Raw genomic sequence first — 26,807 nt, forward strand, 5'->3', positions numbered from 1 at the left:
ATGGACTGTGATTGGACATCAAATGTTATTTACTCATAAAACATATTACTGAACGATGAATTTGGGATGCACAGAGTTTTCTGCATCATTAAAGCACTGAAGACACTACATGCAAATTATTTGCCTCCAGTGAAACAGAAAGCTGTGTACATCCCCACGTGATGTAATATGGCACACCGTAACATACAGCAGCTCAGAAGGTTTCTTGCTGAATCCTGTGAATGCTGGCTTCAGTCCAGAAGCCAAATATCTATTTTGTTCTGCATAGGCTGAAAAAAATAAACAGACCTATGTTTCTCTTGAGAACATGGGATGTTTGAACGTGACTCTTCAGTTGTCCCTGACATTTTGGGTCACAGTTTGTGTACTGTTCCTTGTATGGCATCACATCTTGTAAGAGCAAGGATGCACAATTCCTCCCTCTGTCCCCAAACACAGATGTCTAATTCATGGAATTTAATGATCTGTAAACATTAGGATGAGATACAAATGGCCATAGGATAAAGGGCTTTGTTCATATGTTCTTTATATATTAATGAAAAAGCAAAAAATACCTAGAGAGAGAAATTTGGGAACCTTTCAGAATTTATCAGGCTAAACCAAGGCAGCCACATTTGTGCATGGCATAGCAACTCTCCAGTAAACAGGTGTGTGCCCCTGCCCTCCTCACTTTTACAGCCATAACAAGTCTCATACTGCTGTAACTGCCTTTGTCCTGATCTATGAACTCAGTGAGAAAAATCACAGCTCTCAGAGGCATTCGCAGTGCTGTCAGATGATTAAATTATTCCACGTTTCCAGCTCCTATTCTGCATAGAAGAATTGAAAGTGTTTCCAAATCTTCAGAAGAAAAGCTTAACCTGACAGGAGCATGCCATTGAAGTCTGGGAACAAGGAACCAAAGAGAAAGTATTTCTTATCATTTGTCAAGTGATTGAAAATTTATGTAAATCTCACGGGTTTGGGGTCTACAATCCTTTTCTTAGTTCTTGGGGAGGTAAATCTGAGGCTTACTTGTAGCAACCCCACCCTTTAAAGCTTGCAAACATACAGACAAGTATACTGAAAGCCACAAATAAATGCACAGGTATTTGGGGGAGGCAGGTTACATAGTAAAGATTTCTGCATTGGTAGATGGAAATTTGATGAGGGAAAAAAAATCCCTCTATAAAGTGCTCAGTACTCAGAAACATGTCTGCCAAAAGCCAGCATAAACCATGCTGGCATAGTACAGGTAGAAAGCCTTTGCCATGCTATATACACACACTCTGCACCAGGCAGGACTATCTGACAGGGGACAAAAGAAAAAGGCAACAAACTTTACTACATCATTCAGTCATACAATCTCTAGGCACAGCAGCCACCTAAAATATGTTCATGCTATTAAATTCAGTGGTTGGTATGACCAAAAGAGAAAAAAAAGACTCAAGAGTAAAATGAATCTGCTGATATTACAGAACATAACAGGTGCAGAGAGAATAAAGGTCACTAATATTTATCCTGATCTCCTGCAACTGGGAGCAAGGACCTGACTTGGTGGTATTTTAATACAGCCATCATCAACCTGTAGCCTGTGGACTATTTCTAAGAGTTAGTAAGATTTAGTTATGAAAAGCAAAGCTGTTGCCAGTTAAATTTGCTTCAGAGGGACTCACATTTCTGCTGGAAATATTTCCAGGGTTTGAAAGCACCTCTCCACTGCAGGGTGTCAGCTCCTAGCAACAAGCCCAGCAAGCCATCTTCATCTACACGTCCCTTTGGGTACCAATGCCTGCTGATAAAACACTTCTGATACTTAAGCGGGATGGCAGAGAGAGAAGGGAAAACAGCCAGGGGCCAACTCTTGATCCATTGTAGTCAGTGGGGAAATCCTTATCAACCACAAGGCAAGGGTTTTGTTTACCATGATCCTCCCTGGGAGAAAAATCAAGGGGAAAGAGCCAGCACTGGGAGCTTCATTAAACAAATTTACAGCATTTCCAAGCAATAAAAGGCTTTCAGCATTTCAGCAAAGAAGCAAGCACTAACTCAAATGGAGAGAATGAGACTGAACACATGTGAACACACATCCCAGCCCCACCGAGACCAGTAGTAGTATAAAGCTCCCTACCCGCAGTTCAGCTGGCAGGGCGCAGTCTGCTAGCAGAGCCAAATCTTCCTGCAGCCGGCAGTTACCTGAGGGCTCAATTGTCAGCACTTTCACACAGGTCCCTGGCTTGGAAGAGACTGGAAGAAGCAAAAAACAAAAGAGCAGAGATGCCTAAATTCCTCTACAAACATTCTTTCCCATTTGGAGAAAAGACAGGGCACTCCATGAGAAGCCAGTATTATTGCTGCTTGGCTTTTACTGCAAAGCAGAGGACATTCTTCCATCTAAACATGCACACAGCATCCACCCCTAGTACAGCTGGTGAGCAGGACTGGAAGGGGATGAAGGTGGTGATGTCTCTCCTGAAATCCCCACTTAGTTTCTTGTGATGGAGTATCAGCTGTAGCAAAGCTGCCACAGGCATATTTCAAGCCCAGCCTGCCCTCTGCCATCCATGTCATCAGTTACAGTTGAGGTCCACTGATCAGGCTGCCCTTGATGCCTGTTAAGAGCCATTCATACAATGCCTCCCTCTGCCTACCACCTGCACCAGTCACTTAAGGTGAAGCCCACATCAGGGAGTATCTAGTCCAAATAAAGCTGCTTCCATGCCTCTCTGCTCTGTCACATGCTTTCATGGGTCTCATTTCAGCTGTACCATCCTAACTTCACTCCAGGGAACAAAGGGATTTATTCTTGTTTAGATAGTGAGAGCCTGTTCTCCATTTTCTACCTGCAGATCCCCAAAGCACCAAGACCCCCAAAACATCTGGACTATGTTCTTCACAAACGCTAAATAAGCATCATTACCATCAAAGAGATCAAACAAACCATACAGAGATGGCAATTTCATTTGCCCTTTTCAAACCCAGTGTGTCTTTCTGTCTTGCCCTAACAGCCTAATAAAGGGTAATACTTTTGTGGTCTTGCTATGACCAAAGTTGCTGTGGAGCTTGAAGCCAACTCCTCTAACTTGAGTTGAGTGGCAGCCCAAAGCAGGCCCAGCTACTGTGTTACAACACCTCTGCCAGCACAGCTCTTTCTGGCCACCTCACTCCTTCGGTTCACTAACTCAGGTTTGTTTTCAGCTCAGCGTGCTCTGGGATGAGGACTGAAGTATGTAAGACATTCAAGCGCCCCTGGCGTACAGGGAAGCAGGTAAGAAAACACAGGACACCACCGGAAAATGCAAAGTGGTGGTAAGGAAGGCTTGAAGTGCTGTTGGGAGCCTGAAAGAAACAGTTAACTCTCAAGGACAAAAGAGTTAAGTGGCCCCATGCTGAGGCGTTCAGAAGAATTTCTGACAGGCTGATTCACCACATTAAAACCCCTCTCAGGTGAATCACACCACCTTGAGACCTCATTTTTTCTGACATTTTACATGGCATTACGTGAGCTTCATCAGATGACTCCCTTAAGTCGTGGGTGAAACAAGACCACGATGTACCACAAAACAAGTTCTCCACCCCCTCCTCCACGTTACTGCTGCACCCTTCAGATATGTCACCACTGTACCTCAAACAGGCTGAATATCCCAGAAAGACCTTGGAAAAGGAAGGACAATCTCCCAATACAAGACAGCCAGGTTATCACCACTGCTACACAGAGAGTTACACCAGCAAGGTGAAAGGCTGCTCCATTAGACCTAAATGCTACCTTCACATAGGTGACTAAGGGGAAACAAGCCCAGAGGACACCTAGCACTACTACAAACAAGAACGAATGCATTTTCTCAAAAAGCCCTGCCCACTTACAGACCAGTGTAAGAGAAGGAAATTTCTCACTGTGCAAACAGAAATTCTTTCTGGCAGAGAGAATCATTTGCATTTGTGTAATGCCTATTTAACAGCAACCAAGTCAGTCAGGCTCTGCAAGCACCGATGGACCTAGTAAGTTTTAAGCAGTAGTCAAAGGAAAGAGTTCTTCTCTTGGGATCTACAAAGCATCTGCACACTTTCACAGCAACATGAATGAACACTCATTTGTCTGAGAAGTAAATCTATCCCAAGATATTTCAGACACTATCTCTCAAATCCAAGAGAACAGCATTTGTTACCACAAGCAACCCTCTCCTGACAGAAACAAAAATCCAAGTGACAGAACAGGAATAAGCTTTTGGCTACAAGCAAGCAGCAGGGACCATCACTTTATTGCAAGAAGGAATGAAGAGTTTTCTGAAAGAGCAACATAAACAATGCAAGGAGCTGGAAGGGAAAAACCCAACTGCAGTTCAGAGTGGAGGATTCTGTCTTCCCAGTTTAGCCCAGCTGTATAGCACTGAATGCCACCTACCAATTTATCAGCTGCTTTTGTTTTACTGCTCAAGACTTCTTTGTAGTCTTTTGCTTCAACTGAGCCAAAGCACCACAAAATACCACAGGGAACTCCTAAACCTTTCCAAAATTATGCCACACTTGGGCACCTGCCTTAAACATCCCCTTCCCAAAGCTCTGACTAGCTATAAGCACACCTTCTGTACATCCAGTCTCACCAATATAAAGACAAGCATCACAAACCTTCCTCTCAACCTTTTTGCATTAAACTTGCAGGAATAACTGCAGAATATTTATTTTCAAATACTTCCACTTCTAAAGGAAGGATTATGGCTTAACCTGAACAAACTGTCTGAGCTCTTCCCAACACTTTTAAGAGGTTTTGGTTGCTGCAGCCACAACATACATGGAAGAAGGGGAAAATACCCAAGCGCTGACAGTGAAGTCTATCTCAGGTGCAACAGAAGGCACTGGGTCAACCTCTTCAGGGTTTTCCTGAACTACTTTCTGTGTATGCCAAGATACTAAGTGCTTTTGAAATGCTGATTAACTCTAGATAATGAGATTGCAGAGACTGCAGTTATCCACTGGAGCTGCCCAAGCTTGAGTTCATGTTGTTTATTATTAGGCAGAGTTCAACGTTAGAACACAGATGCAAGACATGACCCTGCCATGGAGACCTGAACTCCACGGAAAAGTACTCCACAGAAAAGTACTCTGAACAAGCAGAGATTTTTAACAGACTAGATGGAACAGTAATGCTCTTTTTATGATGCAATCTAAGATTTTCCTTGGTTTTAAGCTTTTGTAATTCTTGTATGTATTACTTTCTAGAGAATCAGAGTTTCCTGGCTTCCACGTGAGATCTGATATAAGAAACAAAACTTCAACAGACCTATTGCTAGTCCTGTCTATTCACTTAAATCCAACCTGACATAAATAAAAATCAAGCCTAGTACTTGCATCAGTGCTTAACACCAACCATTGATTTTATCTTCTGTGAGGCTGTAGAAATAAAGAATAACTCTTCTCTCCAAGGAACAGAGAAACTAAACTATTTGTCTGGTGCCACCCAAGAAGTTTGCACTATAAACTCCAAGGGGAGCTTGTATCTGAAACTCCTAATCAGCCAACCTGACATGTTAGTTCACCCTTTTCTATTTTTAAACCCCAACAATAACTCAGCTTTTTTGCAGTTCCCAAATTTAACCACTGGACTTATGATCCTTAGTTGCCAATGACATACCATGCAACAGCTTCAGACAGCTAGCAAGCTGCCCATCCTATTCTCCTCCCACAAACCAACATGAGATTTTAACCTGATGTACTGAAGTGGAATGGTCACCTGCAGGGTCTCAGGCAGACCTTGTGAGTAAAGAATAAAAAACAAGGTAGGAAAAAAAAAAAAAAAGATTTCCAGTATGTCACAGGATTCCTCTGAAATCCAAAGGTGCCAGAAGGTAATTTTGTTACTGATTGTCTGAGTGGTTTTTAATTTCTATTCATGGTAGTGCTCGTTGATGGTAGGCTGAACATGAGCCAGCAGTGTGCCCAGGTGGCCATGAAGGCCAATGGCATCCTGGCCTGTATCAGGAAGTGTGGCCAGCAGGAGCAGGGAGGTCATTCTGCCCCTGTACTCAGCACTGGTTAGGCCACACCTTGAGTCCTGTGTCCAGTTCTGGGCCCCTCAGTTTAGGAAGGAGGTTGAACTTGCTGGAACGTGCCCAGAGAAGGGCAACAAAGTTGGTGAGGGGTTTGGAACACAAGCCCTATGAGGATAGGCTGAGGGAGCTGGGGTTGCTTAACCTGGAGAAGAGGGGCCTCAGAGGGGACCTTACTGCTGTCTATAACTACCTGAAGGGAAGTTGTAGCCAAGTGGGTGGTGGTCTCTTCTCCCAGGCAAGCAGCACCAGAACAAGAGGACACAGTCTCAAGCTGTGCCAGGGGAAGTTTAGGCTGGATATTAGGAAGAAATTCTTCACAGAAAGAGTGATTGGCCATTGGAATGGGCTGCCCAGGGAGGTGGTGGAGTCACCATCCCTGGAGGTGTTTAAGAGGAGACTGGATGGGGCACTTGGTGCCATGGTTTAGTTGATTAGATGGTGTTGGGTGATAGATTGGATTCAATCATCTCAAAGGTCTTTTCCAGTCGGGTTGATTCTATTCTATTCTATATTCTCCACCACTTAATGCACAAAGTGATCGCTTACACTATTTGTGGCAAGAAACACATTAATATTCTCTCAGATGCATGTTTACATGGCTGAGGTAAGACACTTTCCATAAGGACTTGCATCCTGGTCTACATGGGGACAATTGTATCATGGTAATCTTGTACTACACCACCACCAAACAACTGGGCATGCCTAAGGGAAGACATACACATGGCAATATGCTCCATGACATTTCTTCCATGTTATTTGTACATGAGGAATTTCTTGAGCCAGAAGCACTGTCTCTTATATGCTAAGCCCTGCAGCTTCAGAAGGATAAATAATCAGAAATTGTAATTCAAAAGGGAAAGGAGGAATAGCTACACCTTTACCTCTTAGATCAAAGATGATGATGCTATTGACTTAAAACCTACAGACTAGATTCTATCCTCAAACCAAAATTAACTTGACTGAAGTAAAGGAGTTAACTCAAAGCAGGAAGTGAGAATCAGATGTTTTTCAGCCTGAAGGTTTTGTTACCAGGTAATTTATTTGTTTTTAACTTAATGACTAACACTGCCTTGCCCTACTTGTGCTGTCCTTTAGCTTGAACCAAGGAGGTGAATGATGAACTGTTAGTTTTCATACTTTAAGCTAATGTCATGACTGGGTAACAAAGAGCACTTAAAAAGAGGATAGTGTCATCAAAGTTTGGCATATACATGTGTTACACACATGCTTTCAGAAATACTTCTCTGCTTTTAAAAAACCTCTCTTTTGAGTGAATTTGGTTAGAGGACAGATAAATGCAAAAAAAAAGGACACCTAACTGCACATATTTTATCTCCCCCAGGCATTTAAACAAGCTCCCTAATGAAAGGCACTTCCCAGTATATCCCACAGTGCTCCACTGAATGTCTGGCAGCCACAGCACAGTCCTGCTGCCACGCTTGCTCTACTGTAACGGAAACATTCAACATAAATGATACCCATGCATGTGTCAGAAACCACCAGAGCTGCCCTACAGAGAGCCTGTGACTGAAAACTGTCACACAAACATGGGAATTCCACAGCAGAATCGTTTTCTCCAAGTCCCAAGGGCGACATGAAACATCTACCATCACACTTCCTTCTCTCTCCTTGAAAGGGTACACAGGCACAGCAAAGACAACAGCAAACAAAATACTCACCAAATTCATAGACTTTTTTACATTTGGTCTCCAAATCATCTATGAGGTCCTGCAGCCGACACTGCTTGGCTAACCTCTTGCAATCATGTACGTATTCCACGTCAATATCAAGACGACCTGCCAAGGAGAAATGCAGGCAGGTACTTTAACCCATAACAATCAGGTGTAAAAATGGCAAAAAGTAAGGACTGAAGACTTGATGGCACAGACATATTGCCTCACTTTTCACCATCCAGTTACAACTTGGTCCATGAAGCTAAGGCTTCCTCACCACCTCAGTGGATCTCAGTTTGACATCTAATTCACATTCCCACTTTCCAGTGTCTGCCCTGGTAACTTCATTCAAGATGCCAACAACCAAACAACAGATGTCCATTTCCCTCAGAACAGAAAAAGCAGCAGCACAACAGCAGCATGCATAACTGCCACCACTGGCTACCTGGCTTTGGGTAAGAAAAGCCTTTAGGCTCACAAGCTGTCACCCCAGAATCTTTTTACCACCAGTGCAAACGTGGCAAAGAACGTTTCTGAAAACACTGGAGTGACAAGGACAGCCTTGAAGATCTGGCACCACCTCCTGGCCTGAAATAGTTCAGCACTTAGCATTAAGCATTTTCACAGGAGCTTTGGGATCAACTTCTATTCAGAAAAAAGAAATACATACTAGAAAGCAGTTAAAGCATTCAGCACACACTGCTCAGGTCTGCCAGACTGAAGCTGTTATGCTTGGGAACCTGGCTCTTCATCATTTTAGGCGATTGTTATCCCAGGTGACAGATTTTCCTTCCTTGAGTTAAAAACATTCTCCACATCCATCCAACCAAGCAAATTAAGCTGATTTTTTTTTTTTTTTCCTTAAATATAACTGACTATGTAGTCATTGGCAGGACAACAACTGGTAAAAGGTACAAACAACTTGGAAGAGCTGGGGATTGCTCAAATTCTCCCCTCCTGCCAAGCACTGAGGATGTGTTGGCAGCTCATGCACCCAAACGTGGCTGTCTGCAAGCCTGTGCAACTTGAACAGTGATATGGCAGAGACACAGACAGCTGTCTGCCAGCCATGTATACAGACAGTGAGTCATTTACCTGTGTATAGATACTGCAGAAGAGAGCCAAAGGCTGCTGGATTAATCTAAAATAAAACATGAGAAAGTTACCTATAGAATTACCAGGAATTTAGTAACAAGCATGAAACTTGCTTGGATAGAAACACGATCCTAAACAAATAAAAAACACCCCAAAACAACCAACCGTTTAAATGGCAACTCACACACTGCACCTGATTTCCTTGTCCCTCATGTAACTAAGGCTTCCACAGCTTTCTACATGTATCAGCTGATACTAATCCTTGTGCCTGGGGAGACAGGACCTGACTAATGGAGGTGCTCTGAAGGCACAGTTGCAATACAGGCTCTGTAAAATGCAGTCTTTCACTGGTTGTAAACTTTTCCAGCTCTTCATGATTTGAGAGGAAAGACACATTCTTGTACAAAGAAAAAGGAGAGATATTAAGTAACGTCCTGAGAAAACAGAAGTATGTTTGTCATGAGAGGTTTTGCACAGCCACAGACGCGCTATAGAAGCATATGCCGGAGTATTGGCAACTAATGGACGGAGTGCACTTACGGCCTATTTAGTTCTTGATGCAAAGGCAACAAAAGGGACTCAATTAGTGCCAATTATGGAGGTGATGTGTTCACTACAGACCACCTGTCCACCAGGAATTAGACAGACTCAACTCATTCCACAGAGGAGTCGTGACGCAGCTGGCAGATGGTAACAGCTACCTACTGCTGCCATTAATTAAACTATGTTTGAGCCCAGGACAAGGGAACAAAGGGGAAGCGCACAGTCTACAGCCTTTTGCTATCTCAGTAAGTAGCTATTTTACAGCACACAGTACCTCTACAAGCTCCTCTCCATTCTGAGCTATTCACTGTGGAAGTTAACCCTCGGACTGTCCTTCCTGCTCACTTTTGCCACCCAGCTGAAAGAGGCAAAGAAAGGAGAGTGCTGGAAGCACAGCCTAGCTCACCAGTGGGTGTTTCAAGACTATCATGTTCTTCCCCTTCCACTTGGTCTCAAACATTTCTGCGAAGTAGGCGCTGCGAGCACTGAGAATGCAGCGGTGGGCACAGAAGGATTTGCCATGAACAATGAAAACAATGTCGCTTTGGTAGCCCTGCTCCAGCAATCTGTAAGGAACAAAGAGAGGAGTAAGTCAGCAAAATGAGAAAGGGCAGAATGCAGTAAAGCCAGCAAACCTACACTTAGGTCTAAATGAACAAATACCTCTGGATGCTGCAGTCTCTCCCTGCCCTGTTAGCTGGCCAGCAGTGGGGCCAGTACTTCACAAAAGTGGGATCCCCCACTGCCTCCAACGACAAAGAAGTTCCATTAGTGCATGAGGGAAGCTGGAGAATGAAATCTTCCAACTTCAGGCAAACCCTTAAATCCAGGTAATAAACTGTAAAGAGAAACTAGTGGCCCCAAACACATCTGTAAATGTTTCAAATGGTCAGATGACAAAAAGCCCTATGGAAGCACACAAGAATTACTCCACTATGGAGGTACAGCCTTCCTGCTCTCCAGACATGGTCAGCTACACACTCTAACTATGTAGCAAATACAAGAGGATTTGATGTCACCCACTCTCAGGAGGAGGAAGGATGTTACAGGCATGAAATACAGGCTATTACCACATCAGAGATTTGTTGAAGGTGACATGCCCATACTCTCATTCTTTAAAAGGTTAAAAACCAAGACTGCTGCCCAGGGAGGTGGTGGAGTCACCATCACTGGAGGTGTTTAGGAAGAGACTTGATGGGGTGCCTGGTGCCATGGTTTAGTTGATTAGATGGTCTTGGATGATAGGTTGGACTCGATGATCTCAAAGGTCTCTTCCAACCTGGTTAATTCTGTTCTGTTGTTTATGGGAACCATCACCAAGGTTTCCTAATGCCTATCAGCCCTTACATACAGGTCTCACTAACATCCCCAGGAGATCAAATCAGGCAGACATAAGATATCATACTCCTTCTAGAGAGCTGGACAGGTATACAGAAAGGTGTGGGGGTCACACAAGGTGATAATGTCAGAGCAGGGTCTTGAATTCTGATCTTGATCTCCTTCCTACTAGCATCTTGCCCAAAACAAAATAGAAGCAGTTAGGTGTTTATTTTTTGCCTTTTAGTGTTGCACTTGCAGCCCATTTTTCAAGTCCACTCAACCCTGCATCATCTGAGCCACAAACTCACCAAGGGAGGGAGCATAAATCACCCTGCAAAATTCTACCTCCCTGAAAGGCAGAGTCTGATTTTACCCAGATAAATGAGTTGCTTTTCTTCCTGCTTTCCTCACAGCTTCAGAAATTAGCACTCCATGATAATGGTGAGATTGTCAGATGTTTCCAGGACTTATTTGCTCTCCAGTTTTGAAACTACAGATGCTGAAACCTTGCTGGCCTTGTTTAAATCAGTCCCGTGGGAAGATAAAAATAACACAAACAAAAACTAGTCTGTGTAGAATCATAGAATCATAGTAACACCAGAACTATCAGAGAAAAAAAACAAACAGCAAGAAGACTGACACTGTTCCTCTACTCTTTGAGCAAGTTAAGCTTTTTCTCAAGCTCTAGATTAAGACTGCAAGGTGTGACAGGCAACTTTAAGAAATACCTTTGAATTCCATAGAATCGTAGAATCAATAAGGTTGGAAAAGACCTCAGAGATCACCAAGTCCAACCTGGCACTCAACACCTCGTGAATAACTAAACCATGGCACCAAGCACCACGTCCAATCCCCTCTTGAACACCTCCAGGGAAGGTGACTTCACCACCTCCCTGAGCAGCACATTCCAATGGCAAATCTCTCCTTCTGTGAAGAACTTTCTCCTCATCTCAAGCCTAAACTTCCCCTGGCACAGCTTGAGACTATGTCCTCTTCTTCTGGTGCTGGTTGCCTGGGAGAAGAGACCAACCCCCTTCTGGCTACAACCTCCCTTCAAGTAGCTGTAGAGAGCAATAAGGTCTCCCCTGAGCCTCCTCTTCTCCAGGCTAAACAATCCCAGCTCCCTCAGCCTCTCCTCATAGGGCTTGTGCTCAAGGCCTCTCCCCAGCCTCGTTGCCCTTCTCTGGACACATTCAAGTGTCTCAATGTCCTTCTTAAACTGAGGGGCCCAGAACTGGACACAGTACTCAAGGTGTGGCCTAACCAGTGCTGTGTACAGAGGCACAATGACTTCCCTGCTCCTGCTGGCCACACTATTTCTGATGCAGGCCAGGATGCCATTGGCCTTCTTGCCCACCTGGGCACACTACTGGCTCATGGTCAGCCTACTATCAAACAGTACCCCCAGGGTCCCTTTCTGTTTGGCAGCTCTCCAGCCACTCTGACCCCAGCCTGTAGCGCTGCATGGGGTTGTTGTGTTATTTGACAAAAATGTAGGAGAACTGAGCACTGTCTCCGTAAGTCACTTTGAGGCTTCTACCGGTGCTCTGTCTCAGAAATTAAGATGCCTGTTATCACTGCTGGAAACCTCAAGTCTGTTTATTGGAAACCTCAGCTCGTGGGCTATAGCACTCTAGGTCTGAAACTCAGTTTCAGTTGAGAAATTATCCTAAATTGCTCATGTGGTACTAGTGATCTGGTTTTGGTTTGACAATCAAAAATGACAGTCTAATGTTTCTGCATTATAATGATCAGCTTTCTGCTGGCTCTGGAGTCTGTACCTAGGTCAGTGGAAGCTGTATTTTAAATGCATACACACCTGGATGTTCTCCCTTAGGGTACAAAGAACATCCTTAGAGGAAGCTCTACATGCCCAGGAATAAGACAGGGTGCTCATCAGCTGCCTTTCAAATCTGGCCTTTAGAGAGAGCTTGGATATCCAGATTAACAGCTAGGAAGGAAGGATGACAGAATGCACTGCACATGGAGCTGTCTCATCTGCTTACCGCTGCAGGAAGACATCGTAGTAATCTCTCTTCATGCACTGTGCTGTGATCTGCTTGTACTCCTTCAGCAGACGTCGGATGGCATCACTCAAAGCTCCATACAAACAACGTTCCCCATCAAAAGTGTTTGCCTCACATTTTGCTCCTGCAAAATGATCACAGGTATACGACAGCAAGGCAGAGTTACACCTTTCTCACATGTCCCCAGATGCTTGCTAAATATTCCTGACTTTTGGCTGGCAGCCTGCTATCCCACATGTTACTGACCATATTTCAAAGTAACTAAGCTCCATTTTCATGTGCATAACCTAAAGCTGTTCTCCCACAGCAAAATCCCTCTCTGAAGAAGTCATGACTCATTCACACTGATCCTGGTGAAGGCATATCAGCATGGCTCCAGCAGTGCTCTGGGAAGAGGAATCTCAGTGTACAAAGACTGAGGCCATTTACTGGACTTTTCAACAGCTCTTCCTAAAAAAGGCATTTCTGCTTTGCACAAGGCACAAGATACTTCTCTAGGTTAGACTCTGCTAGAAATCTGGAGGGTATTTTCATTTTGCTGTTTTAGAACTAAGCAGTTGGTTAAGATGGTCTGAATGCAGCAGAAGAGACAAGCCTTTTGAGATCCAACAGCGCTCTGATTCCTCTGCCAGAAGACAGAACATCACCACTACCTAAGGGAATTTAGGTGTTGGGAACCAGCTGGCTAAATACTTTGCCTGGAGAGTCTGTCTTGCTCTGAGGTTAGTAAAAGTCCTTGCATTTCACCTTTAAGTCCTGTTTAGAAAGCAAGGCTATCAGAAAGATACAAGAAAGTTTTACACAGGTGAAGCACAGTTCTTACAGCAGCACAGTCTCAACAGCAATGCATCCTCACAAGACATCAGCTGTGATTCCAGAGGGTCATGCTGCCCTGAGTCATCACAGAGTGAGCCCCCATAGCAAATTCAAGCAGCAAATGAAAGCAAAAAGGATCATGAAAGTGTATCCAGGGCTCCCACTGCAGCCTAAGACACTGATCAGATAGTTGATTGTAGCAGAAGTTGTTTCCACAAGGGACAGCTAGAAGGATATATAATCCCTATGGACAAGCCTGGAGAAAGATACTGCACCCCTAACTCAAGACATTTTTACTCACCATTGGCTAGAAGATAACGCACAAGCTCCTCATGTCCACAGAGGCAAGCATAATACCTGACAATAAGAAGAGAAATACAATCAGAGATACAGTAGCAAGCAAAACTCAGTGTTTAGGCACATTACAGCATGCAGACCTCAGCACTGAGCCATCCCTGATAAGCTTAGGAGATGACTCCTCATAGGAGTGAGGAATTGCTATTGAATAGCATAGAAGTCCAACCCCAGCAAAGGACTAAGCAGGATCTGTGCTCAGCACTCCTCAGCACTGCTGTCCTGCAAGGAGATCTCAAGGTCCCAGTCTCAGTTCAGCATCTTCTGTTGCCTCACCAGCTGTCAAATCCATCCTCATTTTAATGGAGTTCATTTCACATGCACTCAGCAATTCCACTGAATTCTCAAAAACATTCCTTGCTTCTTCTGCTGTCAGTCTGACTACTGCACCCACACTGCTGTACAGCAAATCCACCCCTCAAACTCCTGCTTAGGATAAGCTTTGTCTTCTCCTTCACAATCTAAGCTTTCACGATTGTCTCTCACAAGGACCTCATATTGTCCTACAAACTTGGAGAATCCTGTAATGTAAACTGCAGGAAGCAAATGTTAGCCTACCTGTGCTCTGGAGAGTTATTCCATACTCTGAATATACTGAAGATGTCTATGTGGAATTAACTTTGGATTTAGTATGTGGGGAGGTAAAAAGGTCACACCACCCTCCTCAGCACCAGCATGGGATTCCTCACTAACTACTGCATGCTCACAGCCTTGCCAGACAGACTGTGATCCAGCAGTCACTTTGTATTTCACCAAGCCAAGCCTCCACCTGAAAAGAAATGCTAGAATGACACACGCTTTGAGGAGGAAAAAGCCTAATCAGACCATGAACAGAGCACTTAATCCAGGTGATCTGGTCACAAAGTGAACCACCCTTCTGAGCGCTACTACAGCAAGCGTCAGATAGGAAACAAAGACATACATAACACAGCGCCCCCAGAACAGAGAAGCAGAAATATGTACCCAAATCTCCCAAAAAGCAGAACCTGAGACATTTGGTAGCAGTGCTCCTAGCTGCTAAGGAGCAAAAGACCTCTGAGAGCCCTTCCCTCCCACTCAGCCAGCGCTCTAGGCTGCAGGACTCACAGAGGTGTACTGTCCCACTTATCACGGACATTGATTTCCACATCTCGCTGCTCAAGAAGGTATCTGGAAGAAAAGGGAGAGCAAAGTTATAACTTCATGCAGCTACTTAGTCACATTCTCCTCTTTCAAAAGCTGTAACTTTGAGTTTGTACAGTAACTTCCACAGGTATGACAGGATTTTGCACTTGGAGAGCTGTCAGCTATGGCTGAAGGGACAAATCTTCAGCCCAAAGAATGGCATTCTGCAGCATGGCTCGGCAGCTCCCTTCACTCTTAACTGGTAAAAGAAGAGCATCAATCCCACCTCCTGCAGACCCCTAACAGGGCAGCAATCACAAAAGAAGCCTGAGCACTTCAGCAGTACCTTTGCATTCTCCAGCAACACAGACTGGATGTTTACAAATAAGTGGCCAAGCTCACAAGTCTAAGCCTGGATGCCCATCCTGCTCATGACTGTGTTTGCCACATGTAACAACATCAGCACCATTCCAGGCAGTCCTTAAGTCCTGCTACTTCTTTGTCCTGCATATTCATGCTGTATCAAATGTTGGCAACAATCCCCCTGTTTAGAGCCTCCAGAAGACAGACTTTGCCTGGCTCTTGTTACATCCAGCCTGTCTCCAGCTACTGCAGCAATCATCTCTCTACATAAAAGTCCTTCTCAGCCTTCACAAAGATTCTCAAGACTGGGATTTTTTTCCCTCATCAGCCTCTCCTTGCACTCCCTCCATATTTCCTGTCTCAGATTTAAAGTCCTTTTGACCACATGCAAAGTCCCAAACAACTCCCCTCCTTTCTACTCAGCCCAATTTATCCCTGATCATTTCTCCACTTTCACTTCTATGCCACTCATCTCAAACCTCTGCAAGGCCACCTGCAGAGCTCCTCCTCCTACAGTAAAGCCACAAGTGATTGCTTGTCATGAATTAATCTGAGTACCCAACAGATTACAGTGTTCCCCAGATCTCACCTATGTGTCTATTTACCCTTCCTTAGTGAGCACTCTGAAACAGAGAGGCTCATTCTGATTACCTGGGGAAATCTACATGTTGGGAGCTGGAAGAACCAAGCAGGAGCAAAAGGTGAAGAACAGTCTTAGACTCAAACCATGAGATGCAGCCAAGAGCCTGTTGTAAACTCTGGGCCGTGGTGTTCTAACACCCATTCACCCTACGGAGACCAAGCCCACCTGACTCCTGATCTACAGTCACTGCAGCTAAGCCATACTGCTTCAACGTGAGCAAGGACACTTGGCTTGAAATTGAGCAGCCTGGTGTTTTTCACAGTCTGCAGCACAAAGTGTCTAAGTGTTTCCCGGACGATCACTTCCCAGAACTCAGCTTCCTGCCGACACAGATACAGCCTCCGACGTCAAAGAAAGCGCAGCCGGAAAGACAAGACTTTTGCAAAATCCCCAAAGCCTTAGGGAAAAGCAAGGTGCGTTCGTTTATAAAGCCAGAAACTCTCCCTTTTCACACCCCAGGTGTCTCCTGGCACGGCGGCTGCTCACGGCAGGCCCACGGCAGCAAGAGCCGCTGGCCGAGCGGCCAGGGGCAGGGCGGCCAGGGGAAGGGAAGGGCGGGCCGGGCTGCTTGCTGGTAAACACGACCCGTGCGTGGCGCGTCCCGGCGCCGGGGCGGCCGCCAGACAGCAACGAACACGGTGAGGCCAAGCTGCCCCCCGACAGGTCCAGCCCAGCTTCCCCCGAGAAACTGCAACTGTTCAAGGCAGGGCCTCAGTGCGAGGGGACACCGCAAAGTGCTCCGCTCCGCTCCCCGCCCCGGCTCGGCTCACCGCACGCGGCTCACATCCCCCTTCTTGCAGCTGGTGAACAGGTCGCTGGTGTCCATGGCCGGGGCAGGCCGCTGAGCGGCGGCGTCGCATTGACACGGAGAGCGGAGGACAGCCGCAACGGGCCGGAGGGGCAGGGGCACCGCCAGCGGGACGGAAGCGGCGGCGGATGTAAACATGGCGGCGGGCGGGGCGGCGGCAGCGGGGCGGCGCTGCTGCCCAGCGCAGTGCCCCCTGCGGGCTGGAGGACCTCCGCCCGGAGCTGGAGAGCGAGCGGAGCGGGGCTGGGCTGGGCTACGCAGGGGACTAGGGGTGCTGCGGCTCCGGGACACACAAGAGGAGCGAAAGGGAGCGGGGACGCAACTACTGCTGTCCTGCTCCAAAACGTGGGTGGGAGAGGGGGGCTAGAGCACACCCGGTGACTCTGGACAGGTGCAACTGCATGGAATCCAGCACTGGAGCAGGGGTGGGACGCGAGGAAAGAGAGCTGGGGGCATCCGCTCTGGGACAGACGTGGCACAGGGGGGTGCAGGCATGCAGGGGCTCTGCTCCGGAACAGAGGCTTGTGGCAACCTGCACTAGCAGGAAACAGAGGTCCTGGGCTGGTCCTGTGAGCACCGTACAGGGCCAGGACTATGACCCCAAGGGATAAGTTAGTTCCCACGGGCACCAGCCTCAATTTGACTTCAGCAGCAACCTGTGATGGGAGAATCACGGTGCTGAGGGAACACGGGAGGGAGACTGACTGCCTCACCTCCCAGCAGAGGTACCCTGGCCAACACCACATTCACAGACCCACAGACATGAACTCTGGTAAATGCAGTCAAGCAAAGGACTCCTCCACTCAGATCAGTGTTCAGACACCCAGGAGGTGCATTTTATTGCAAAGAAAACAACCACAACCCTGTTGCTTCCAGGGCCAGACGCAAGTGTTTCTAAGTGTTCTCCCCCAGCAGTCTCAAGCAGTGGCCAGATCTTGCAGACAGTCTAGGTCCAGCAGGAACAAGGGTGTTGAGATGGACAGCTAGGAGCCTGGCTGTCAGCCCTGATGAGCCCACGAGGCTCTCATAAACCAGCACAGATGAAGGTGCTTGCTGACTGCTCAAACTGTCTGTGAAGGAGAGAGATGCTTCTGCATGACTGTGAAGGTGGATGGGAACAGACGAGCTGCTGACAGCAGCAGTTGGAGCAGGATGATGCTGCAGTGCCCTAGGGTCACACTGCAATGATCCATACAATTATTACCTCCATCGCACCCTGCATCCTTTGCCCAGAGAGATCCTTAAAGTGGTTATCTTGAATTACATTCCCAACCTGCATTATACTCCATAGCACAGTTATTGTGTCCCTTGTCTTAGTTTCTTTACACCCTACATACCATGAGGCAGTCTGCAGGATGCAAAGTCCTAGCACATGTTGGACTCCACATTACAGAGATTGTTCTAGACATCTTGGAGTGAACTGCAGCACTGTTGCACAGAGATGGAGAGCCACTCCAATCTTGACCGTTTATCCAGTTGATGACATTGCAGGTGTTCCCCTGGGCACAGAACTCCTTACACCAGCACCTGATGCTCTCTCTGAAGCTGCTCCATTTCAAGCCAGGGCCACTGCGTTCCTGCTGTGCTTCCTGGGAGGAGAGGGGGCAAGTGGAGGAGAAAGTGAGGAGATGGAGCTGAGACCCTGTATTGTTACCAGGACCTCTAGACCAGTGACTCCAAGGAATGTCATTGTTTTGCAGATGAAGATGTACTCACACAAATCATCTCTTAAGTGCCTGGTGCAAGCCCCTCTGCTCACAGACAAGTCCAGCAGACCCTTGTGAATAGAGCAGGTGACTGTCCTAGGCAAGCCGCAGGAAATTAATACCCAGAGCTAAGAGGGGGAAAGAGTCCTCCTTTTTGAATGGTTTTTCGTCTCCAGCTCTCCACAGCCACCAGGTGTCAGTGAGATCAAACGTTTGGCGGATTGGACTACAGCGAAGTTCCAGTAGGTGGAAAACAGTTTTCCAGGGATCAGTTTCTTTCCCTCATCTGCTCTGCCACTGGGCACACCACTCCAAGAAGTTCAGCTTTGACAGTTTTTGTTAAAAAGGAGTTTAACTACAGTAAGGTGATAGAAAAGCTTCCTGTTACAAATGCTAAGACAAAATTTTTCTTCCTCTTTAAATCCTCCCTGTGCAGAGCTGTAAAACCCAAGCACTGAACAGCAGAGTAAGTGGTCTATCAACAGCATCTCTACAGTGCTCCTCAGCCCACAGGTCCCCAGAGATGGCCTGTCTCTGCAAGGCTGGTGGGAGAGGGACAACAGTGCAATCGACTTTACAAGATCAGCCTAGTGCAAAAAAACGATACAGAGAAAAACAAACGGTAAAGGTATAAAAAGTATCACCAGACTAAAGTGAAATGCTATTAACCAGTAGATTTCTGGAGCTAAACTGAGATCACACAGACAGGTGCACCCTGTCACAGACAGCAGAAAACTGTTCACAGCCTCTGTACAGCCACTCTTAGATACTCTCAAGCGCACCTGGATACTCCAGGCACAAAAAAGCTCTACAGTCTGTGGAAAACCTTCAGGCCCTAAGAAGCCAGAAGAGCAAATCAGGGGAATGTGCTAGCTTACTACTAAGCCCACATAGCTCCCTTGGTTTCTTTAAAGTTTGACACAAGATCAGGAGGAGCTGAGCCTAGCCAGAAGCATTGCTTTATCAGCACCTTGTTTCTCTGAATTAGTAGTGCAGAGAATTCAGAGCAGCAAAGCAGCTCCCTGCAATGACGTACACCAAGGAACTGGTTTGTGGGTGAACAGATTCCTATCTCATGGGTGGAATTATCATTAGTAGCCACTGGGCATGAAAAACCTATGTAATGAGGATTATTTGACTTAGAAATATTCATATGGTGAAACTGCCTGAAGGCTACAGCCATGCCAGGCCCCATTATGCTAAGTGCTATACAAACTTAAGTTTTTCCTCCATGCTTTAATTTACTCACCACACTGTCACAACAACTTGCATTTAATCCTGTGAGCCCCAAAGTGCCATCAGCACAGCCACCTAATTTGTGCAGTTTCACACACAGACCCATCAAACTTGGCAGGAGCCACCAGTAAGGAGTGGCCAGAGAAAAGCCACATGTGGCTGGCAGTGTACAAGGACTGTCCCCCATTATCAGCTGCTGGGGAAGGAGGGGGCACTCCGCTGAGCATCTCTGCAACCCTACCAACAAGATACCAAAGGAGCTGACGATCGCCACCTCCTACATAACACAGGAAAAGGTATGGAGGCAGGATAAAACCACTGAAAACTGGAATCTGGATAGGAAACCAAAGGATTTCTCCTTTCTAGAATCCCTAACAAACTGATACCAACGTGGTCCCAGATCGAGGTGATCCGTGGTTCAGTTTGTATGCAAAGCGCTATACAAGATGAAACAACAGACTCTTGTACCTTGACTTCAGGCACTCACATGGGGGATGAGCATGCTAAAAAATTCTATACATACAGGGATAGATTTACAGGCTCAGCATCAAGCTGCATATCTGGCGTCTGTCTGTACAAAGGTTCACTTAAAGACCAAATGTGAAGCTGCATCTTGCAGTAAGGAAGCATGCAGATCACCGTAACAGAGGAGTACTGCTGCCTGCAACCAAAGCAAGTCCCACAATCCCTTGATGACAAGAAACAAATGTTCTGGGATTTCAGGCTTGACAGTAGTCCTGAGCCTTAGTTTAGGCAAGGCTCAGAGAACAATTACGCATATTCACGTGCCTTTTATCATGTATCTTCAGGGAGCTGGAGCCTCAAAGTTGCCTGAGGCATGAAACATTCATTGGGGAGCTCTTAGATCTGATTCTCGTCTCATCTGAACCGCCTTTTACACTTGCTTAAATGCAGCTATTTTGAAGATGTCACCCTGATTTACATCTGTGGACATTAAACACTTCCTCTCCTTAGGGCAGGATGCTGAACAGGAGAAAAAAAGGGACTAGAAAAATTTCCAAGCTTTCACTTTTCTCCCTGTTTAAAAAGTCACACATATAGTCTTTACACTTACTTCAAGACCACCAACTGAAACCAAACTATCCTGGAAAAAAGAACAGGAGTGGGAAGGCCTGCCAGTCTAACACTCAAGATTTAGACAAGGGATGCTTTGCTGCTGATTTCACAGGCTGTTGCAAGAGAGAGGCACATAAATGTCTCTAAGCAACGCTCCAACCTAAAGCAAATTCCTAGCTAAGATGCTGCACTATGGCACCAAATTCTCTGCAATCAGTCAAGCAAGGGTAAAGTGCTCAAAACTTTGCAAACAGTTTGGAGCTGTGGAGCTGAAAAAGAGTGGGGCTGAAAAGTGTGGTGGGAGGGGGAAAATAAGATTACAGAGGGATGTTTTCCCAAAATGTAAACATCAGCCCATCTAATGAACAGCTGAATGCCAGAGCACTAGAAAAATCTCTTTTCACATGTGGAATGCAAACACTGTTCAGGATATTAACTGAGTCTTGAGACCCCTCTATCCAAAATGCAGTTTTTACTGCACCTGCAGGGACTGAACGTGATCTCACGGCCAGGATTCTGGCTGCCACAGCTCCAGCTGGACTCCCAAAGTGAATTTACTCCCTAAAGCTGGATTCCTGGTGGCAGACTTAGCCTCACTGCCTTGCTTCTCAAGCCCAGCCACTACCAGAGAGCTACATGTAAGTGCATTTAAAGGTAATGAAAGCATTGGTGCTACTGATAGGAACACACACACAGAGACCTACAAACCCAACCCTCCCCGCTTCCCTCTGTTCAGTGATCATCCTGGCTCCAAACCTCAGATGCAGACTCAGGACTTCTATTGGGAAAGCTTGCCCAAAGACTTGACCTGAGAAGCCATCTGATCCCATGGTCCAACAGTCAAGGTAGGAGAGAAAGTGTATTTAAGGGGGTGGTTCCCTCCTTTCTTTTCTAAAGATGTGTGTCTTCCTCAAACACATCCACATCCTCGCTCGCTTGCTTATTGATCAGGACATCCCAGCTGTCAGGACCGTTGATAGTGTTTCCACCATTCACGCTTGGCTTCTTCTCCTGCATTTCTGACTGGCTGTCACTGGCCACATCCAAAGTGGGGTTGTCATGGCAGCCGTTCTCAACAAAGCGCAGCTCCTCACCGTGTGACTGCAAAGGACAAGAGAAACAAATGGAGAGAAAGAAGGACAGGTTTTAATGTTGCTGAGAAGCACAATCAGACCAGGCTATGAGGGTCATTGAGGACTCTGCAGGGTCAGCAGGAAAAGATAAATTTATTCCTAGCCCAGTGCTTGCAGTGGAAATGAACTGTCCTGAGCAAAGCAGCAGACAGGTTTGCATCTCTCTTACCCCTGAACAGGCTACCTTGCTGCTGCAGCAGTGTATCTAGCTATATCCCAGAAGTGGACAGGGGAAAATCATCTCCCTCTTAACATTCCAATTCCCCTTCCATCCCAAAGGCTAAGAGTACAGCCACATTCTCCACCCGTCCAGTGCTCACCATGTTCTTCATCTTGGGCAGGCGTCTCTGCCAGCAGTTGTATATGAGGCCCAAGACGATGATGATGGCGCAGATGGAGCCGATGATCACCAGTACCACAAAGAGTTTCCCATAATCACTGCGTGTCTGGTTGGGGTGTGACTGGCAGCTTGTGGTGGTTGAGTAGTTCTGGATGCCAATCTGGAAGGAAGAATGGGGTACACTGAGTTCCCTGGCCCACAGTCAGGTGGGATCCCGTTCAGACTTTCCAGGGTCTAAGCACAGGACCATCGGTGTGGGCACAGGAACTAAAAGCCAGGTTTTAGGGAGTCAGGATGTACACTGCATACACAACTAGAAGGCACATAATTAAATATAACTTCATCTTCCATGGAAGCTGACATGTCAGCAGATGTCAGTAGGTACAATCTTACCTTGCTCACATGCACAAAGATCCCACCTACGTGCAAGACAAGGAAGCTTTCATGGGAGAAACTGCCCAAAATTAAGAGTTCCCAAGACAAACTATGGGCCACTGATGGGTGCTGAGGCTGTAGTGACTGACAGAGAATGTTTACGTTAAAGCTCTGGTCCCAAGAGTTAAAAATGGTCTTTCCAAGGTCTTGAAGTAGACAGCTACCTGCTGATCCAAAAAGCTTAGGAATAGCTGCCCTAGAAATGGACTCCTTGTGACTGTTAGCAGACAAAGCCTAACATCAGTCCCAGTGACTTGGCAGATTTCAACCAGGTTACGTAGCAATTCAGTATTATGTATGACAAGTGTAAGAGAATATCCTTCCTCCTCCTTCCAATCTCATGCTAGCACAAGGTCGGTGTAATGAGCAGCGATTCATTATTGATAGAGCTGGAGAGTTAGAGTCATGTGGCAGGGGTGCTCTGGTAGGGTGTGCCTTAGCACAGGGTCATGGTTGCAAAGTCAAACCTTACAGCAACAGAAATCCTTTTTTTCTGGACACTTCTAGCTGCTGATACTTCAGTCACAGTTTCTACAGGGTTAGCTTTTTGCACTTTCTCTGGTGTAAGCCAATCAATACAGTACTGAGCACTTAATTTGCTTTGTCTAACGGCACCAGTTTGTTGTTAGGTCAGAGGAAAACCCGAGAGCAGACAGCCAGCAAGGCAGTGGCCCAACTCTGCTGCTCAAATCAGCAGAATTACTCCAGCAGTGTAAAAGAGTCAAGCACAATCAGGCCCTCTGTGGCTACATATCCTGCAGGCTTAAGGGGCAAAGTCAGGATCATGGGACTAATTTGTCCTCATCTCTATCCTCTTCCAAGGTGCCCAAGGTTAGAAAAGAACAAGTGAGGGCTAGAGGCAGCTGGCAGAGGAGTCTGGAATCTATTGCCTTTGGTCTTCTGTCTGCCCTTGTGCAGGCAGTTGTCTAAAGGAATGAAAACCAGACACTGGGATTGCAGGAAGATGATGTGTGAACATGTCCCATCTAGCACAGGCATCTCTCCTACCTCCTTCAGCAAAGCCTGAGCTACTGAGAGCAGCCAGTGTATGTGAATGAGCTGAAGGGTGAGCAGGGCAAAATCTGGGGCTCTGCAGCACCCACGTGGCTGCGGGCAATAGTACAGAAGGGATGGGATCAACTATCCCAGCACAATGAATGTGCAAAAAGCAGCTTCCCAACCAAGCAAGAAAAGCAGAGAAGGAATAACCCATACTTACACCCTTAATGGGAGCAGACATTTGATGGCCTGGCAACTACTAGAGAGAGAAGGGAGTTTGCCAAATACGTGACTCATCTGTTTGCCTGCTGAGGGTTCAGCACTCAGGTAGACCGAGATATGGTCCCAGTTTTCAAGGTGCTTATTTTAATTGTATAGCTAGTCTTAATGAATAGATGCAGGCAGACAGGCTCTTACCTCAGCTAAGCTCCTCTTAACATCCCCTAGTGCCATGAGTACATCATTTGTAGGGATGATGCCTGCAAAGGAGAGAGAGAGAGAGAGAGATCAGTGCTATTCTCAGCTCATGTTAGTTCAATCAGATGTACTCAACCCTGTGAAATCCCTAACAGAATGGATGCAAGGAAATGGAAATTTTTGTTCATTGGCACTTCAAATTAGGAGGCTGAAAGAATGCAAGGACCAAAACCAAGGGTACCTCTAAGTGTTCCTTAAAGTGGGGGGAAAAAATCCAGGCACAAACTGATACCAGAAGCACCTAGGTGCCCTTCCCACAGCTACAGGATCTGTGCTCTGGCAGCCAGCAGTGATGTCCAAAAATTCACAGAGGCAGGTACCTATGCTGCCTGATCCATCCTCCCCATCCAGTACAACATGATTCTGAGCTGCACCACTCAGTATGTTCCCACAGAGCTTCATGCTCACCTATCACAACCATTAGCAGGTATGCCTTGCTTTGCAGAGCACCCTGGCAAGGTGGTGTGCCTAGCACAACAGCAGAGACTGCCGATGTCCCGTAACAGCTCCACTCCCAGCACTGACAGCTTCAGTCAAGGAGCCACCAGTCCGCACTGAGCCACCTCCTCCTGGAATCCTCCTTCACTAGGAGCTCCCAGGATGCTCTCCCAGACAGGAGAGCAGAAGTAGTCAGCGAGGATTTAGAGGCTGAGGCCCATTTCTCCCTCCCCTTTCACAGCAGTAAAAAGAATAACTGAATGAAAACACAATTCTTCAGGGCAGAAAACACTTCTGCTCCTGAGGTTTCAAAACTCTCTCAGCCTGACTGTGCTGCTGCTGGAGTTCAGATCTCTTTTCTTCTTCAGGATGTCCCCTTGCATGATGGCATGAAGGTTTTAGTTTAGAAGACTAACTGCTCACCAAAGCCTTTTCACTGGCACATGGTCCAGCTCAGGGGCGTGGGAGAGATGCAATGATTTAAGGCATCGATATAGCAAACACGCTTAAGTGTTTGCTTCATTTTCCTGTCACTGTGGCCCACTTCAGGATACTGCTAGGATTTTTTCACACAGCCCATCATGTCAACATGAAGATACCTCCATCACTAAGCAGGCAGCAGAAGCAGGGCAGGAAAAGCACCAGAAGAGGATTAAAGAGATGTTAAAATGTTCCAGCCCATCCCACCTTCCACTGTCAGCTTATCTTTCTTTGGGGATGCAGTGGAGGCACTGTCAGGACTGGCCCAGCTTAGACAAGATTTAAGAATTGTTAAGAAGTGAAGTAGGAGCAGGCTGTCATGTCCTGCCACTGCAGTGGCCCACCCATGGAAGAGAGCATATAAGCATTGAGAGAAAGCTGATGGATGTTTGAGTGAAGGCCTTCAAGGGAGGGAGCTAAGTGGGAGGCAAAGTGCCTAAGACAGAGCTTTGTGCAAGTGGCAAGGGACAAGCCAGGAAGTGAATGTGGAGAAGAGTCTTCTGTCCTCAGTCCCTCTTCTAAGTCCTCAAGTGTAGTCAACACTGGGAACTAGTGTGATTGAAATGAACTGGAGAGTAAAAGCTCCATTTTAGAGCTCCTTCACTAAACCCCCTGATGATAGGAAGGCTCCTTCTCCCAGCACTTACCCTGTTCCCCTGCCAGTGTCATTAGCAAGTGCTTGTCATTCTCATTGGGTTTGCTCAGAGATATCAGCCAGCGGTCCTGCAGTCCATCTGCCTGTCTGGAGAAAGCATCCTCCACCAGTGCCAACAGCTGGGGACCCCTCTCCAGACGAAACTCCTCCTGCCACAGGAAAGGGACCTTGGTGAGTACATGGTGAGAACAGAGCAGATGTAGCACTGCGTGGCTGGCACAGCTGTGACCCCTGAACCAGGCATATCTAAAAGCCAGCAATGTTAAACCCAGTGCAACATTCCCCTGCACATCCCCAGTGCCCCAGGCTGGACCCATGTACTTCTCCTAACACACCAACATTCCATCTGGGCTCCTGCTGCGGCCATATGCCCCACACCATGCCAAGCCCACTTAGCCCAGCACACAGGGATCCTGGAGTGACACTATCAGGTAAGGCAAGGAAACAGCCAGGCTCTTCCCTGCAGCCAGTGCTGGGTCAGCGGGTGCTGCTCAGCATGACATGCTCCAGCCATCCCTTGTTGGGCTCCTCTGCTGCTTTCTCACTCCTGTGTTTCTATTCTTATCTCTGGTTGCCATGCCAACCTGAAGGCCACACAGATGATTAATAAAATGGAGAGCTCTTGTTGCCATGGCAATTTGAAGCGCTCAGGGCAGGCACAGGCCTGTGCTGAAAATGGCCTAATTGGAAAAGACACCGATGACTGGGGCCTGAATCACAAGGGCCTGCCAGTGCCTCCTCTCATCAGGCTACGGGTTTGGGCATGGGGAGGCAGGAGGAGCAGCATGAGGACGCAGCGCTATGCTGCGGCCGTGCCGCAGGCCTGTGGCTCTGCTCTGGGGGATGTGGAGGAAGGGGGAGCAGCTGAGACAAGAGCAGGAGGAGGGGGGAGACAGAGAGAGGTGAGATGTCTCCAGTGATGGGAAAAAGCAGAGGTTGCAGAGAACTGATAAATTCTCTGTAGTGGAGAAAAGAGAGATGTGAGAGAGCCTGGACACACATACACCGAGGTGAAGGCCACCTCTCAGTAGCACTGTTGGGTCAGACCTGGGAGTCCTC

General features: G+C 46.8%; 2 protein-coding genes across 3 annotated transcripts in view; both read right to left on the reverse strand.

Moving 5' to 3' along the window:
• ABTB1 (ankyrin repeat and BTB domain containing 1) overlaps positions 1-16,912 on the reverse strand; it is a 29,011-nt gene extending 12,099 nt beyond the window's left edge. The window contains exons 1-8 of one of the 2 annotated variants that reach the window (XM_068163786.1): positions 16,735-16,912; positions 14,941-15,003; positions 13,802-13,857; positions 12,664-12,808; positions 9,744-9,903; positions 8,795-8,840; positions 7,706-7,822; positions 2,111-2,226 (exon numbers count right to left, since the gene is read on the reverse strand). In XM_068163786.1, coding sequence (XP_068019887.1) covers positions 2,111-2,226; positions 7,706-7,822; positions 8,795-8,840; positions 9,744-9,903; positions 12,664-12,808; positions 13,802-13,857; positions 14,941-15,003; positions 16,735-16,910 — 879 coding nt within the window. In that variant the 5' untranslated portion in view covers positions 16,911-16,912. Of the gene's footprint in view, positions 1-2,110; positions 2,227-7,705; positions 7,823-8,794; positions 8,841-9,743; positions 9,904-12,663; positions 12,809-13,801; positions 13,858-14,412; positions 14,438-14,940; positions 15,004-16,734 lie in introns of those variants that run through there. The other variant, XM_068163787.1, reaches the window with a different exon arrangement.
• Positions 16,913-17,580: 668 nt separating this feature from the next.
• Positions 17,581-26,807, reverse strand: part of PODXL2 (podocalyxin like 2) — a 32,775-nt gene continuing 23,548 nt past the window's right edge. Inside the window, exons 5-8 of the mRNA XM_068163792.1 lie at positions 25,741-25,897; positions 24,116-24,177; positions 22,245-22,424; positions 17,581-21,892 (exon numbers count right to left, since the gene is read on the reverse strand). Of these exons, the coding sequence (XP_068019893.1) occupies positions 21,683-21,892; positions 22,245-22,424; positions 24,116-24,177; positions 25,741-25,897 (609 nt within the window). The 3' untranslated portion in view covers positions 17,581-21,682. The remainder of the gene's footprint in view (positions 21,893-22,244; positions 22,425-24,115; positions 24,178-25,740; positions 25,898-26,807) is intronic.

Source organism: Melanerpes formicivorus, unplaced genomic scaffold (genome assembly GCF_026170545.1).
Source record: "Melanerpes formicivorus ecotype bairdi unplaced genomic scaffold, bMelFor1.0.p_v2 SCAF_74, whole genome shotgun sequence".
Taxonomy (NCBI): Eukaryota; Metazoa; Chordata; class Aves; order Piciformes; family Picidae; genus Melanerpes; species Melanerpes formicivorus.